This window comes from Ostrea edulis, chromosome 6 (assembly GCF_947568905.1).
Source record: "Ostrea edulis chromosome 6, xbOstEdul1.1, whole genome shotgun sequence".
NCBI classification, from domain to species: Eukaryota; Metazoa; Mollusca; class Bivalvia; order Ostreida; family Ostreidae; genus Ostrea; species Ostrea edulis.
The window spans coordinates 52,923,356-52,941,939 of record NC_079169.1 but is presented as its reverse complement, the minus strand read 5'-3'; the positions used below and the strand labels follow the sequence as shown (position 1 = coordinate 52,941,939).

The window sequence follows — 18,584 nt, the reverse complement described above, 5'->3', positions numbered from 1 at the left end:
TTCAATTTTGAAAATACATGGGGGTAACGCGAGTCATGAAATATGCGTGAAGCGTCACAGTCCATACCTTCATGTATTTCTAAAAATGAATGATTATTTATTTCTTTAATAACTCATTTCAGGTTAACATAAATTCGATCAAGTACTCATAATACATTCATAATTCCTGGGGAAAATGTTTGAGATAATTTTAGATCAATATGGATGCTTATTTTTCTACTAATCTATTTTATTGTTTGTTTCTTCCTTTACGTCAAATCGATAATTTTTCGTCACAAACTGTAGGTGACATGTCGCTCCTTCGCATGACACTCAGGACCGTACGTAGCAGTGAGGGGGGGGGGGACATAACAATAACTTCTCTATTTGAGAGATGGGACGAGGAACAACATAAATACAAAGAAACGAAAAATATTTCTATATATACACCCGTTGATCTTCACATAACCGTGGTTTTCAATGTCATCAGGTTTTAAAGTCTAAAGAAATCAGAATGGTGTTTTTCTTTTGCATTGAAATAGTTTATTTGTCTCTAAGTAGGCATGCAGCAAATAAAGAATGACACCTAAAATAACTTATGGAATTAGAAATAAAGTGCAGATGTTTTGGTATATCAGAAATCTAGAAAAATGCCCATGTCACATTTCATTTCCTACATTTATTTCTTGGGTATTACTACAATAAGACGTCGAATATCGAGAGTGAAATGCCACGTCAATATAAATTCACTCCTATATATTTCCTTTTTTGGGTGGTGCTTTTTTTGAAAAGTAATTCAACGTTGCATAACATAGCATCAAGCTCTGTAATTTACGAGTCCGTGTAGACTTTGCGCCTTGTCATCATAAAAATGTATCATAAATTTGTCACATAGTCTTTAAAGTAAACGCCAAGTGTAACAAAAAATGGAGGGTTTTTTCCGTTTGGTAATATAGTAAAATGCTAGAAACACAGATTAAATACGTTTTTAATTTGTAAAGTTAAGAATGTAATCATACGGGACGCTTATTTCACCGAAACTATCGATTATACATACATTTTCCAACTAACACCATCAAAACTTTATGAAAACCGAGAGTTAAATGATGAACAGTAAGGAATACACAGTAAATATCCGCTAACACTAATAAACTGAAGCTGAAAATAAATTCACGGGACGTAATCTACGAGACCTTTACTTTAGCTAAGGGGAGAATATGAGGGAAGGGAGTGTAATGTAAGGTAAAGATTCAAAGTAGATCACGTGTATGCATCAAAAGTTTCATGGCGGCGGAGTTTTAATGTATATATGAGAGTACCATTGCCTTGTTATCGTCGACAGAACACTTTGCGATATGAAATATGATTGTTTCCCGTTATCTATTTTTTATTGCAAGAATTGTGCACATATGTATACATATAAATCAAAAGAAGATATATTCATTATCAACCTGTGTGTAATGAGAAATCACGCAGGCATCATACGTGAAGAAACTTACAGATCATGTCCTGTATATTACAATGTTTTGCCCCGTAGATTACTAGAACTTACGTATTGAACACTGAGATTATTTAAGTTATTATATGGTTGAATAATTCCTAGCTCTCTCATTGGCTGAGATCCAACAATTTTTTTCACATAGGACCAAAAATAAGTCGTTGAAAGTTACAATTAAAGCAAAGAACAATCTTGAAGGGTTTTTTAAATCATTTAATCATATAATACAACTAAAGTGATTTCCTACACACAAAGAACACCGGAAAACACTTATAAACAGATATATATTCACAAATACACAGAACAACTTAGAAGGGGTTAACAAATACCTAGAGTTCGCGGGTAAGAGAAAGAGAAAAACACGTGCAGGCTCAGAGGACTCCGAGCCCGACCAGAAATATAAAAAATCCACCCTCCCAAAATCACTACACTCCCCCCTGTTTTGAGGAGGAATGTCCCAATTCCGATAAATTAAACCTGCAACACTATAACTTACATTAGATACATACAATCTACAAATAAATGAATGAATTACACCTATGATTTACAGTATGATAAACTTTACTCTATAAAATCATAGCAATTTAGCAGTCCAAAAAGTTCACAACACAGTAAGTCACGGTCACACAACGCATCACAGAAAATCCAGATCACAGGAAAGTCACATCACAGAGTCACAAACTTTCCACATGAAAACGTCACAGGACAGGCATCATCTTGGACATCGGCAACGACACATCACACCAGAGGACATCACATATTCCAGGTCAGCAGATCCGGAAACACCACAAGGAAATACCCCTGCCCAAGAACGGCTGGGTTACGGCAGCCTAATCTACCCTTCCCCGCATTTCGGGGTACTGTGTGCATGGAGGAGTTCACACCCCTCACATAACTCGTTAACTTTCTTTCGTACCCCCTTGCGATGACCAAACCTAGGTTGTCCCTGGTTCACTGTTAGTTGAACCTGGGATGCATAGCCATCATCCCACGACCAATGGATACTCGCGAAGCCACAAGCATCAAACCCATCCCGTTCATTGCTTAGAGAGGGAACACTACTATCCCAACAGGCCGCACAGGACAAAGCCACAAACCCCGCATCCGCGGGGTCATCTCCACGAGAGACAGACACAACACACCCTCCAGCAGACCAACACACAATGGTACATTTATCAGGTGCCTTGGGGACAGACTCCCCTGGGAACTGATAGGCCACTGCTTCAATCATAGCTGGGGCATTGGCAATGATTAGATTGTGCCGCTCAGCAACAGTCTCTAACACTACAACTGAGGCCTGCATGCTTTCACTATTGCATGGAATACCAACACAGCCCTCATCACAAACCTCCGCGCATGCATCGATTCCAACCTGGAATAATCCAGACTCACTAACATGACACTCAACTGCATCCTGGCCCTCTGCATCCGAGTACTGGCCATCAACTGAATGCAAAACCAGAGCCCGTGCCACATCAATTTCCCGCCGTCCAGCACTACTGGTCCAACCACTCAATCTCAGCTGATCATGAGCTGAGAGACATGATATACCGACCACACCAGACCGTGCCTCAACCTGATACCCCGACTCGACTGTGGAAGGATCATCATCCACGTCGCAGAACACATCAACAGCCATGTCAACATCAAAACCCAGAGCTACCCTGAGAAGTCATATCACTATGGCAACAAACACTATCCCCGGTGTTCACCAGCCTACCACCCTGGTGACTAACACCTGCCTCAGTGTCCTCCGGCCAACCACACAACTTCTCATCTGCGCCTGGCAGCATCCCTGTCTGCGCCGACCATGTGTCCCTGACCCCTAATTCACTCCGGGCCCTCTGAACAACCACACCCGTCGACAACAAAACACTACTGCCCACCACAGACACACAACTACTCCGTTTCACTGGAATTCTGACCTCATGACATGCACTGTCGACTACTGACCTTGCTGTAATGGGGCTACCTAATAAGGGTTTACGGAGTACCTGCCCCGACCTATTTTGAGCCCCGGTCCTTGGGGACCGACCAACTAACACGCACTGACTAGACAACTTGGGACCATCCCTACTAGCAGCCTTACATTCTTCTGTACTGACATGCCTAACGAGTGGAGATCTCGACCTTGACCTGCTATGTCTAATCCCACGTCTGACTGGCGACTTCAACTGTGATGCGCCAACACCTGACTGACCCTGTGAGATGCACTGGTGACATGGGGGTCCTGGGGAACTCTCGTTTGCATAGATGGGCAAATGATGGGGAGACTGAGGTTGGTCATGACTATCACCACTACTAGTACGGCTAATGTAATAGGTATTTTCCAAAGATACCAACCCATTACTGCTGAGGACTCTATGGCATGGCCCACCCACCACGCTGGGACAACCAAACTGCTCGTCCAATATAACTGGCAGAGTTGGTTCAGGGTACCCCCCTACTTGACCTACGGACAAGGTATCCCAATCTGGATTTAAAGATGAAACCCCCAAATCACCCCTGGGCAGAGGCCCTGGGGAAGAGTTACCTACATTCCCAGGACACCCCGCTAACTGCTGAGCCACTACTATGGAACTGTCGCCACCCCTACTGTTTCTCCTAGACATTGCCTGACTGATCATGTTACTGACATTGTTAGTCAACTGTGCCAACTGGGTCTCTAGCATTAGAAGCCGCCCTTCCAGTGCCTGTGACAGATTAACTGACCCAGTCCCATGTCCCTGGCCTGAAGCTACAACAGAAACCATTCCAGTATCTAGCTGGTAATGTTGGTCCTATTCAAGTCCCCCGTGTGGCCCCTCATTCCATCCTTGGGTGCCCGTCACGCCCCGCGTAACATCACCCCCCGGAATACCCCTGCCACCCGGCGACCCCGCATCCCTTACTTGGGTACCCGCCAAGCTTTCCTGCCCGACTACCTTACCCACAGGGATGCCCCCGTCACCTATTCATCTCGGACTAACCTGACCAGAATACCAGGCCATCAGAATTACTGCCTAGCCACAAACCAGAATAATACAACACAAGTACAATAATTACATTTAACCATGTAAACTAACAAAATTAACTAAGAAATTCTAACATTTCAAAATGGCTCCTACCTGCGACCACGCGGCCCCCGCTATGATCCGCGGCGCAGGTGGGCAAAATTTCTACCGGCGACGCCAATAAAGTGATTTCCTACACACAAAGAACACCGGAAAACACTTATAAACAGATATATTCACAAATACACAGAACAACTTAGAAGGGGTTAACAAATACCTAGAGTTCGCGGGTAAGAGAAAGAGAAAAACAAGTGCAGGCTCAGAGGACTCCGAGCCCGATCAGAAATACCAAAAATCCACCCTCCCAAAATCACTACAAAACAATTATTGCTGTTTTTGAGGTCAATACGATGATTTAGCCACCTTCGAAGTACAATATTCACCTCGCCCATTTTACAAAACAACTTACGACAAAGTCGCAAGTCTTAAATCGTATTATACAGTTATTACTTTAAATGAATGAATTAAAGCTTTTCTGAGGCTAATTTTCAATATTTTCTTTAAAAAATATTTTGCATTCAGAGTGAATAAATTACAATATAGTTGAAAATTCCAGTAAGTAAAGTTTGTCGTAGGTTGTAAGTTCTTTTGTAATACGCGCCCCTCAGACTCGTAAATTACAATGGATTTTAATTCAAAACAAGATTATTTTTAGAGTAATGCTGCAGAAAACTTGGGAATATATTCCTTAGATATGTATCTATCCAGTTGATGACCAATTGTGTTTTTTCTCGTCTGACGGTTTTAGCCTATTTTGAATGAGGAAATGTCACGCTAATGTGAAGGTCTATGTGATACCTATTTTTCGGCTTCATCTTTGTTGCTGTGCTCTAATCAGAACGCTTGGGGGGGGGGGGGGGGGGGGGGGTTGCATTGTTTATTGCTATCTACCTATGTCTTTGTCCTATTTTCGTTTCATTTTAGCTCACATGAACTGAAAGCTCAAGTACGCTTTTCTGATCATGTACCGCTGCACTATGTAGAAACGGACTAGGGTAAAGTGCGTAACTATAGTCCAAGATGGCGACAAGCAAGTACTCTTCTTTTATTTGCACATAATATACAAATATATAATTATATATTGCAAAAGTGATGGTTAATGTTGCAATAGTCTAAATAGTAGAAGGTAAATATTCCACGAAATTTGCACGATGAGCGCCTATTACAGTGGGTTTTAAAAGTCGACCATGATTAGGGTATTTAACAAATTTGCGACTATGGTAAAGGAAACTTGATCAATTTTAATGACTAGGGTAACGACTTTAGAAATAAATTAGTAAATGAGTAAAATGTTGAATTAATTGGTTGTTTCAAGGTCTGCCCTAATGTGTTACTTTTGTATTAATCTTTGGAACAATCGGGTATCGAACCCGTGACCCTTACATTACAAGTTCGGTGCTACCCAGGGCGACATAAACTGTAATATAGAATATAAACCTATTTCGGAGACCATACAAACTCTTCATATTGAGGAGATGAAAAAAAAATAATTTAGAGAAAATGTTAGAAACTTCGCGAATGTCCTTAAACTTCACAAGAATTTATATCTTCGGAACTATTCAAGGCAGGGCTATTTTGTATATAAATTCTTTTTGACAAGACTTTTTGATACAATCGTATTTGATTTTGTGACCTTGACCCGCTTTCTTAAAAAGCCTGACCTAATCAATGTCTCCTGATCTATTATTTTTGTGTACAGATTCAGTATGACCTTATTATATTTTGGTGCTGGATTTTGTGACCTTGAAGTTTGATCTACTTTCAATAGAAATCCGACCTATTCAATATCTCCTGAACTATTTGAGATAGAGCTTTTATATTTTGTATATAGATTTCTTATGGCAAGATACATATACGTATATATATATGATATTGTGACCTTGGTCTTATGCAAAACAGCATATTGGTGTTGAGGTACATGTATCTCTGTATTATGTGAAATAATTCATTTTCAGTTTTGATACCTTAGGGCCAAGTTGAGGCCACAATATGGGGTCACAATTTTCATGGGAATAAAGATTGATAACAAAATCTTATAAAATCACAACAGATGAACAACGACAGGACCAATGTGACTTAGTTGAGCGAAGTGGGCCATGGGCCTCTTGTTTATTTAGGTAAAATATCACAGAATGCCATGCATATAAGAGGAATTGAAGCTAGTCTCAGATTTGTGCAATTTAACAAAACTTGTACATATACATGTATATTAACGCAAGTGGAATGACAAACAGGTTGTCCATGGGCACTCTTGATTTGTCTACATCGACGACAAAGTGTACATTTTCCCGTAATCAAGTGCAAAAATGTGCACTTTTGGTTGTAAATTATGTTACAATTTAGCTTAATAACAAAATGCAAGGACAAGTTTTAGGCAGCTTACGTAGTGCTCAGTAAAATAAATGACATGATTTATATGTTGTACATAATAGAGGAGGAAAATGACCCGTGTAATGATTAAGTGTTGTTTTGTTATGGGAAGTTCGTTGTCAGGACTCCCGTTGACCATAAACTTCTGGTGCTTCGATCTCCAGCATCCAGTATCAGTTCTTTCATTTCCACCTCACTATTGTAATCCCGGGGATTGGGATGCTGGGGACGCTTCAGAACGGCGTGAAGGCGTGGCCAGCTCCAATCCCGCACTTCTGGACGGACGAAGTCAACATACGACAGCGGTCGGATGATGTTGGGCACTTCACATTTTGACACTAAGATGGGAACTACTTTCCTACCCCTACCACCTGTAAATATGAAATTCATTTTGATTATAGATCAAGCATAGAGGAATACTTTTGAAACGCTAGTCATAACAGAATTCTACCTGGTGAAAGGCAATGAGCAAATTTTAAATGGAAGTCCGCTGCAGCACTTTTTAGAAAATCTTGAGACAAAATGACCAGAGTCCTCCGACATCTGATGAAAAAGCAACAAAACATCATTAAGCTTGATTTATGCTTGAAAGAAAACCTGTTGATATTTAATATTTTTTATTTACTTCTAGACTATCAGTAGTATAGTAGGGACAAACCTTGCCCCTTTATTGAGATGGGAGTAGGGATGCTTTCCGCTTCCGCTCATGATGACGGCCCTTTCACCTAAGATGGCGGTCCTTCCGTATCCACCCAAGATGGCGACCTACCACGATGGCCATCTTGGCTCCCATCACGGTATTAAAGGGGCAAAGTTTGTCATTACTATAGTACTAATATCATATTAAAAAATGACAGTAAAAATGAAAAATTGCAGGTACCTCATTGCTATCATATGCGCACTGGCTTCATAACGAGATTCCCCCGGTAAGTCGTCTCTCCATGGTATGAAGAACTTCAGGTTGTAGGGCGGAGCTTCCAATTTATTTGCCAGCTCTTTTACGAATTTCAAGTCGTTACCGTCAGGATTGTAAATTACAAAGGCATCATAATATCTTGTGTCACCTGTTTAGAAAATTAACACATCTTTGTAAGAAGAGTGTGGTTTATCAATTTTCAATGTAGCTGCAGAACGTTTGGAGACAAAAGGACGAGCTAGAGGGTTGTCTATCCCAAGTTTAAATCGGACATATACAATTCTGTTATGTACTTAGAATAAAGGGATTTTATGCAGATAAAATTCAAGAAAGAAATAATCCCACTACAATTATCACTTATTGTTAATGAGGCTGTGTATTTACAAATGGAATGCACTGTGGCTTAAAGTATGCTACTACTCCTGTGCACAAAATTACCGTGCGTCACGTGAAGAAAATGGCCGAAGATCACGTGTTTGGATTATTTTAAGTACAGATGATAGGGGGAATTGTAATGCTTGTGTGTAAGATTGAATATATGCCTAAAAATAGATCTATCTAATTCGCTATCCTCGTTCTTCACCCTTGGCTTTAGTCAAGATTTAGTAGACGCGGTGACAAGTTTCTGCATCCAATCAAAATACGTTAATTGCAAGGGTTGCGAAAACCTGTAGGCTGTGTCACAAATTTCTGTTCTTGAAAAATACGCATGTATTCCGACACCTTTCATAAAGTTTCCTACATTGCTACAAGACAATTACATAGGGCTATCACCACTTCCTGTTCTTTTGCTGACAAATAACTAATTTCCATCCATCAAGGCTTTAATGGCTTTCTTTCTTGATGTTTGGAAGCCTGTTAATTTGAAATGTGTCGCATAGTTTGGTATAAACACACGGCGAAACCATTAAATTGTTCCTAGTACATGCATTATCATTGATTAACTAGAGAAAGTGGTAAGTCAGAAAGGGCCCTGCTCATCGGGATCATCCTCTGCATCATCCAATTATAAGTCTGAAAAATATTCTCATGTAATCTCAAGTTATCACGTGCCATAGACAGTACTGTCATCTTATCAATATGAAATATTCGAAGTCTCCTAACTCCGAAACGACAAAACCGATAAATATGAAAATCGAAAATCTTCTTGTTCTTAATCCGAAGAAAACCTTTAAATTCTATGAAAATCTCATGTTACTCCTAGCCATAAAAAGTGAAATATAAATCCAACAACTCTGTAAGGGTTCTTTCTCTGCCCACACACACACGCACGCACGCATACACGCAGAGAGAGAGAGAGAGAGAGAGAGAGAGAGAGAGAGAGAGAGAGAGAAAGAGAGAGAGATTGAAAATGAGAGAGATTCAATGTAATCAAATACCCCCTTCCATTACTGCCTGGCGTTGAACTCACAACTTGTACCAAAGTTCCGAAAAGCGTGACTGCTCGACCATCTAAGAAGTTAAAAAACTGGCTTCCGATGATGATGGAATTTTGGCCACGCTGGCACACGCTGTCAATGAGGATGGAAATAAGATGCAGTTATTTGAAGTAAATTAAAAAGAATTATACATAATACAATATGCATTGGAAATACATGTATTCTTATTGCAATTAATTCTTAAATAACTTCATACATATCTACCCTAAGTGAATAAATATTGAATATTTGAGTACAGAGAAATTCACTATATGTGGATACCCATTTCCGTTTTAACCCGTGTAACAGGAAGGGAGAAAATGCGACGGACCAGACGGATTCAAACCTGGGGCCCCTGCATCTCTAGTCAGGTGCTCTGCTAACTGAGCTAACTGCTAACTGAGCTATCTGGCCACCGGCGATCTAACCCGACTGGCCGCTACATTCTTCCCTCCTTCAATGTCTTCACACTTGAAGACATCAACCCAGGATATTAATCCCCTGACAGGCATTTTCACCTATCAGTTACAGGGGCTGGTCTACGGCACCAAATTTAACAGGAAGGGAGAAAAGGAAGGGAGAAAATGCAACAGATCAGACCGGGATTCGAACCCGGGTCCCCTGAATCTCTAGTCAGGTGCTCTACCAACTGAGCTATCTAGCCACCGAAATTGAACTGCTGAACTGCTCTAAACCGGTCGACCATCTATCTATTCATTTTCTCTTTATCTGTCTGTCTGTTTATCTCTCTCTATCGATCAATCGATACTTTGATTTACTGTGTAAAAAGATCGATATTTTGATTTTTAATTTTGAATTAGTGACGTTTTTATCATTCATAAATTAAATACATCCGTCACATCCACACATCTACTAGTGTAAAAACTATCATAGTACTTTGATTGACTGGAGTGATCAAGCGGAGACGTTAGATAACTAAAGTATTAAATAGCCATATTTAGATATACTACCTCTGAAATTATAAATAATTCTTTCATTTACAACAGTAAAATCTTAGAAACATTTTTATCTATATGTAACATGGTAAAAACTTATGAACTTTGACTTATCATGGTAAAATCTTTTGATAGTATGCTTTACTATGACAATACTTTGATTGTTTAGTGATCTATGAACATTTTCGATACTAATATTAGTGATGCATATTCCAGATAGGCTTATAGCCAACACATAATCAGTGACATATATTCTAGATGGCCTATAGCCTACACAATCATTTTTAGTGAGCTATGATAAACTTTCGATACTAATATTAGTGATGTATACTCCAAATAGGCTAATAGCCTACCCATAATCAGTGACGTATATTCCTTATAGGCTAATAGCCTACACATAATTAGTGACGTACAGTGTATATTCTAGATAGGTTAATAGCCTACAGAAAATCAGTGACGTACATTCCAGATAGGCTAATAGCTTACACAAAATCAGTGACGTATATTCCAGATAGGCTAACAGCCTCCGAGTAATTCTAATTGAATTAAAGTATTACTACAATGAAACGCCTGTTCATCATTTTATTTTTCAGTATTAATTTTTTTTAAAGAAATTTCTCCAAACCCCTCCTCACAAGTGGGAAGGATCCTCTATTTCGGCGCTTCTCGTCCCAGTTAAAGATTAGCCTACCCATGATCTAATGATGTACGTAACTGATTGTAACTTAATATAGTAATAACTTTGATACTGTAGTTTACTATGATAAGATTTAATTTATTTGTAGTTTGTCACAAAATGTTTTACTCAAGTGCATATGTTCATCGGTTCTTAAAATATTAATTATTGCAAATTCGAAATCATTAGGAATGGGTATACTTTCGGTATCGATTTCATGCAGTAACAGAAAATATGATATTTATTTATATCTTCTTTATCACTTAACTTCCTCGTCCCAGGGAAATAAACAGAATTGTATGATGTAAAGAGATGCAGCGACCCATAACATATCGTTAGGTATTTTGAAATGATTTGAAACAAACAAAATCACCAAGCAAGACCAATACAATTTTGATGAATTTGATGTCACAACCAGAGAAGAATTATCCACAACATACAACATATTAACAAAAAATTTAAGAAGAAATGAAATTCATACCTTTAGAGGTTGTTGGAAGGCTTTCCATGATTCGGTTCGGTGCTGCTGTGACTTCCTGTTTCACAATAAGAATGACAACGATTGGCTGTTCAGTGAAGGAACAATGCATATGTTGATAATACTGGAGGGTAAGGATTTTGTGGATTGGGGTAACAAGCCCCTTCTGTCTTTGATTGAATCTGGTGCATTGTATGATCAGAACTAAGTAATGCGTGTAAAAGTTTTGCAACTGGACACATTCCAAAATTATACAATAACTACCCAGCCTTAAATCGCCTGAACAAAGAATATCACAAACAGTCTAATGAACATGAGAATATAGTCAACAGTGATCAATCTCATAAATCGTATAACGTGTGCAGAACAAGCTGCTGTCCTTTAAAAAGGAAATGCGATACGTGGATTATTTCATTCTGAGTCTTCTTGCTAAATCTGTAATGATATCTACAGTCCTCATGGATATAAAATATCTGTAGTTTTGACCTTTAACATCAGAATTAAACGTCATCTTTGTACTTGATTTGGACTTTTTAAGTTTAAATTCCAAAGAGGACACAGTCTGACAACAAAATACCTTAATCCAATAATATATTCCTGATAACAAAATATCATAATCCAATGATATAAACCTGGCAACAAAATACTTTAATCGAATGACAGTGGCGGATCTAGAGGGGGTTACAACCCCTTTTTGGTTGATATTTTTAAGAATAAAGGTAATTTTTGCCATTTTACGATGTTCAACAGCCCTTCCCCCACCTTTATATGGCAGAAACGATATTAGGTCGATACCCGCGTTTTCGAAAAATTTCTGGATCCGGCACTGAATGAGATACAAAATATTAATGCTCACAAGCTTGTTTTTCTTTTCAAAAGCTCAGTGCAAAATCACAAATGATGTCCATTTTAAGATATGAACAACGGTTACTCAGAATCACAAATGATGTCTCTTTTAAGATATGAAAAACAGTAACTTTTTAAGATCAATTCTATGTAAAAATCAAAGAAATCAGATAGGGTCTGGCCACTCAATGTCACCGATTTCTTTGATTTTCACAGTATTAACTTTACTTGCACCATCTTACATAATTTCAACCCCACCACCGAATTTCTACCATCCGTTGCCATGGAAACCGACAGCAGTCTATGAGGGCTAATTGAACTGCAAAATTCAGTCCGTTTTGCCCATGTTTTGTCCTTGTGGTATATAAAAAATTGAAAAAGACAACTAATTTTCTCCATAAATCTTGATTCCCCATAAAATTCCCTCCTTATTTATGATATCTATATCCACCTATAGTAAAGAATGTGTTACTGACCGCTGTACCAATGTATTATAATTTGGCACTTTGCCAAAAAGTGATTTTTTGTTGGATTTCGTTGATGAATTTTGATAATTTGGAAAATACATACAGCATAATCAACTTTCATCAAAGGATGTCCATATCAAAGACTCTTAATATATATAAAAAGATTAATGGTGAAACGTAGTGCAATAGATCTATTGTAGTACGAAAACTGTAGATTTGGGCATTTTGCCAAAACGGGATTTTTTGTTGGATTTCGTTGATGAATTTAGATAATTTGGAAAATACATACAGCATAATCAACTGTCATCAAAGGATGTCCATATCAAAGACTCTTAATGTATATAAAAAGATTAATGGTGAAACGTAGTGCAATAGATCTATTGTAGCATGAAAACTGTAGATTTGGGCATTTTGCCAAAACGGGATTTTTTGTTGGATTTCGTTGATGAATTTAGATAATTTGGAAAATACATACAGCATAATCAACTGTCATCAAAGGGTGTCCATATCAAAGACTCCTAATTTATATAAAAAGATTAATGGTGAAATGTAGTACAATTGATCTATTGTAGTACGAAAACTGTAGATTTGGGCATTTTGCCAAAAATTCATACTAATGGCAAATAATACAACCTACACCATTTTCAGTTAAAATGAACAATATGAGCAATTGATATTTCAAAAATAAACATGGAGAAGTTTAACATATTAATAAAAATTAGTTAGAGTGATTAAAAAAAACCATGTAAACATAAACTGTAATCCAGTAGGACCCCCCCCCCCCCTCCCCAAACACCAAGTAGATTTTGCAATCATTTCCATAAACGAGCTATATTACATGTACTGTATTGTCATGTAAACTATTATCAATAACTATAAAAAGTCTTCTCAAGATATTGGGTAGATACCAATAACTTGTTCATTGTACTGCCTTGTATTTGTTGACCTTTGACCTGGAAATCATTAGGGTCATCTACTATTCATAACCAACCAACATATGAAATATCATAATTGAACAACAGGCCCAAGATATTGGGGGGACACCATTGCATAGAGTACTAGCTACATTGCACCTAGTCATTTTTAATTGATTGATTTATTGATATTTTCCGCCACACTCAACAATTTTTCAGTTTTCTGGTGGTGCCCAGTGTTTATTGGTGAAAGTGAGAACCCAGATACAATGTACCTGGGAAGAGACCACCGACCTTCCGAAAGTAAATTGGGAAACTTTCTCACTTAATACCAGCGCGAGCGGGATTCGAACCCGCGCCGACTGAGGCCGTGTCATTTTGAACGCTATGCTCCAACCACTCGGCCACGGAGGCCCCTGCTATTTTTAATCTTTTGACCTGAAAATCAATGGGGGTCATATACTACCAGTGACCAACCCCTGTATGAAATATCACTATCAATCAAAGGGTTCTGAAGAAACTGGTCAGACATCAATTGTACAGAGTATTGTATTGCACCTGGTGACCTTTGGACCAGAAAATCAATAGGTGTCATTTTCTACTGCAGAAACTGCATGAAACTTTAAAATTTATTGAAGTTTGTTCAGTGTTACTGTAATCTATGTTGACATACCAGTAATTAGTAAATTTATAATATTAACACAGAACAACTCATTTTTGCAAAGTTGTTTATTCAACAAACATGGATCACAATGTTATCCAAACAACACAATCATCTTTTTTTAAAAATCATTATAATAGTGATTTTCCTTCAACTGTTCAGTAATGAATCCTTATTCAGTAGGCTCACATAAGACACTTGCAGGTTAATTTTGCAATGTTTTAGTTACATTAGTCTTCTGACACCAAAACTTGATCTTAACTAAGTCATGGTGTTTCCTTAGAAGAATAGTTTACTGAATCAGGATGGACTTGTGTCGTGAGGTGTGTTCATTGACTGTAAAACTCGCAGTTTTTTTTTCCATTCTCAAGAGCTCTTCTTTGTCTTCTATATCACATAAGAGTCATGGAATGCATCTTCTGCTCTTCAAGTTCTAAAAAATGTGTTGAACAAATATTGAAAAGTTCATCTTATTTTTCACATTTTCATACAGTACACACCTAATTCAATTTGATTAAACTAAATTTACATGTACAAGATCATTCATGATGCTAGAATAGTAATTTTACCACTTGATTAATTACGTAGTTGATAGATTATCATGCCCGCCCACCCGCCCCTCAAAAATCATCTGTGAAATAACATAGATTTATATATCTGGCATTAAATTATGCACTTCTGTTGACAAAAACTCGTTTGTCATCAATATATTTCTCAGAAAATAAAAATTAAAAAATAAAATCTTCCCACAGTCTGCCCCATACTTTTTGGTGACCCAGGATGATAATCTTACTAATTAAGTTGAATTGGCCTAAAGGATGTTATGTTTTGATACAGTTTGTATACATGTGTTTATGCTGTATTGAAGAGCTATTAATAGTGTTAATACTCATAAATTAACAAGATGTCCACAAACCTTATTGGTTACCTGAGTATTAATCAAATTTAAAAAAATTCAAAGTATCACTATAGCTCTAAGGGCTACAAAATCCATGTTATACACTATATGACTCTTTTGGACCCACATTCACAACCCTGTGTTTTCGAAATTCGCAATTTTGGTACCCCTTTCTGTTTTTTCTTCATAAGCATTCAGCTTTATTTAAGGTAGTTCCACCCTCCTGTGATGTCATAATATTTTGCGGAGTCAATGATTTAATAAGATTTATGCATAACATGAACATAAATTGTGTTCGAGTCTTTTTCAATAGTTATTGTAAAATATCTTGTATAACCATAAAATATTTCAAACGTATATGAATAATCAATGAGCTACATTTTTCACAATGCTATACGAGTTATTTCCCCCTGATTACAGGGAGCACGCATCACATTACTGTCATTCGATGGTGTCAAGTTAGGAATAAATAGAAAATTTGCAATTTCTGATTGCAATCAATTGCCAGTTAAGGAATTTTTTTAAGAATTAAGTGTAATGACTTGAAAACAGTATAACTGAACAACATTTCTTAGTCACTGATTACATGTATGTGGCCCATGTGTGTTTTTCTTGCAAGCAATGTATGGTCATGATGTAACAAAGTATGTAAATATTAATTAGTCCTCAATTTCTTTAGATCAGAATCATGATGTGCTTAGTATATCAGCAATTCTTCATTATTAATTTCTATCAATATTTTCGACAACCAAACACAACAAAACATGCAATAAGATATGCCTAAAACACTTGTACAACCAACGCATACATGTACATTATCAATTTATCGTTTCACAATGAACAACACTACTTGTTGCTAAATGTACACCAGATGCCAATAAACAAAGCATGTTAATTATCTTGAATTGGCATCTTTAGTGTAAAATTTTTGTTAAAATTTACTTGTTAAGAATTTTCAGGCCTTATTATGAAGTCCCCCCCCCCCCTCCTTATCACATGTATGATTTCATTGTGCTCTTAATTCTAGGTGTCTGTTGTTTTAAAAACAGACTACTACTGAAATCCTCAGTATTAATTGCATAATTTGGACACAAATAAATGTCAAATACACTTATACCCCCCCCCCCCCTTCCCCACCTCTACAATTTAATGAAGTGTATATCTGAAAAAGTTTTCTCCATAAAATTGAAGAAATCAAACCCTGGTTTTAAAACAAAATTCTCAATTTTGGTATAGAGCATTTTTAAAAGTTTTAAAAGGGACTTAATTCCCCTTGTCCCAAAGATGCTTAAAAGAAATTTGAAAAGAATTGGAAGGGTGGTTATCAAGAAAAAATATTAATGTTCAATTAACGTCTTATGATGACTGACGCACACAAATAGCAACATGTAGGTCACAGTGACACTTGAGTGATTCTCAACATTGACCTAATTAGAATTAATCATTTTTACAAATGATACTGAGCTCATACACATGTGTACATATATATGTGCGTCATTGACAACAAAACAACTAGTCTTTTTGAGTATGCTAATTAAGTGAAGTAATAAATTTTTCTTAGGAAGTTGTGATGAAAACGTTTCAAGTCATCATGTCGCATAAAAAATGGATGGTCTCCTGTGATTATTCTAGAGAATTCAGTTTCCATGCAGGCTCTATAACCAAGAAACTAAACCCAATGTACCACATTCCCCACATCTATTAATTTGTTTTAGGATTTATAATACTTGGATTCAAATTTGAATTTCAAATTATATATTCAATGTGTATGTATTAATGCTGAATATTTACCTCCTCAAAGTCAGCAACTTGGTCAACTCCATCTTTAGGTGATTTGCACAGTATGATGCTCATACAGCTGTAACACAGAAAAGCACACATTAATTACATAAAATAGTGGTCATGTACTTTGGCCAAAATATGTGATTATTGGATGAAAAAGTAAGAATTCAAAAGTATTTGAATATTTACAATTTACATTTAATATTTTTTGATTTACTTCAGTTGACAGGACCTACATGTATTAAAATTTGAGGGCCCAGTTACAGGACCCAATTCAAAATCATCAATTTTTCATCATTTAATTTTTCCAAATCAAGTGTCCTAAAGTTCATAATTACAGAGATGAGAAAACTTTAAATCATAATAGTATTTGTGTGATTTCTTCTGTAGATTAGAACCATCACATATTAATTAGTGGGGGTTACCACAGGTAAACAAACTTGAAAGTAGCCTGGCTCACCAATATATATGATTTTAACAATCTTTATCTAGAATGCACACAGGCATTCATATGTTTGTTTTTATTGTAAACTTGACAGTCAGAGAGAGAGAGAGAGAGGGGGGGGGGGGGGGGGGGGGTCATCACTTAGGATTACATAAATTAAGCCTAGTCCTTTTGAAAATGTCCACATGAAACATGATTTTATAAGTATTCCCCAATTTTTACAGATCCTGAACTCTGTGTAAATGTGATAGGAAACTCCCTGAGTGAATGTTAGGCTGGGGACATACTTAACTAGTATTCTATATTGTACACCCATGCAGTAAATGACAGGACTACTTACAATGTTCAGTCTACATGTATACCACTATAGCTGACTAGCCTGGCTGGCAGTATAAAATAAATTGGGGTTCTCATATGTTTACTAAAAGCCAAATTTTCTGATACATTTTATTCAGCCTTTACTTTAGAATTTGGATTCTAAATCAAATAGAATACTTACGTCAATACAAGTTCCAACACGGCAACATGCAGGGCTTTTTCTATGAATATGTCTGTCAGCCTTCTGTTTCCCTGGTCATTTTTTTAGTCGGATGTGATGCAATAAAGCGTTAAATTCCACACAGCATTTACTTTTTCTACGAATACGTAGACGATTGGATGCTAGAGTCCGGTGACTATGGCAAAGATCAAACGGATTTGTATTCCATGAAATAAACCGGAATCCTTTAGCACAATTGAAGATAAATATCGTGGTAGTGAATTAAGTGAACAAAGAGCATCTGATATTGATAAACTTCTGAAGAACAAATTGAATAAAAACTCAATTTCCACCTCCTGCCATACTGAAAACAAATGAAGGCTGTTCATATCTCCAATACAAGAGAGTGTTACAAAGGGCAATAACTCTTTCTGGTGTATTTTGGTTTGTGCACCAGAGGAAACTACTGGTTTATGTGTTTACCTTTGGTTTCTCCACATATGTGTTTCTGTACTTTTTTAAAGTAAGATTCAATACATTTTACTAGCATGTGAGTTTACACCAAATGACTGGGCAAATATATTTTATCCCTCTCTAAAAATTACATATATCAAACCCTTATACATCATAAAAATAATTATTTCTATTGTTTTCAAGGATTAAATAAATACAAAAAAATTTCTAAAAGCTAGAACCTAGCTCAAAATAATTTTTACAATTGTTGTTTTTATAAACAATAGCGTTTAATT

At 37.0% G+C, this 18,584-nt stretch overlaps 1 protein-coding gene and 1 long non-coding RNA gene across 2 annotated transcripts; both read right to left on the bottom strand.

The window, feature by feature from the left end:
- Nucleotides 1-6,606: 6,606 nt before the first annotated feature.
- On the bottom strand, nucleotides 6,607-11,597 carry LOC125683927 (myeloid differentiation primary response protein MyD88-like). Its single transcript, XM_048925480.2, has 5 exons — nucleotides 11,348-11,597; nucleotides 9,196-9,327; nucleotides 7,781-7,964; nucleotides 7,352-7,443; nucleotides 6,607-7,271 (listed from the first exon to the last, which is right to left on the bottom strand). The coding sequence occupies exons 2-5, from the start codon at nucleotides 9,203-9,205 to the stop codon at nucleotides 7,003-7,005; spliced, it is 555 nt and encodes a 184-aa protein (XP_048781437.2). The 5' UTR covers nucleotides 9,206-9,327; nucleotides 11,348-11,597; the 3' UTR covers nucleotides 6,607-7,002.
- Nucleotides 11,598-14,285: 2,688 nt separating this feature from the next.
- On the bottom strand, nucleotides 14,286-18,316 carry LOC125653673 (uncharacterized). Its single transcript, XR_008795868.1, has 3 exons — nucleotides 17,857-18,316; nucleotides 16,922-16,988; nucleotides 14,286-14,665 (listed from the first exon to the last, which is right to left on the bottom strand). It is a non-coding gene; the product is annotated as an uncharacterized LOC125653673 (long non-coding RNA).
- Nucleotides 18,317-18,584: the final 268 nt, after the last annotated feature.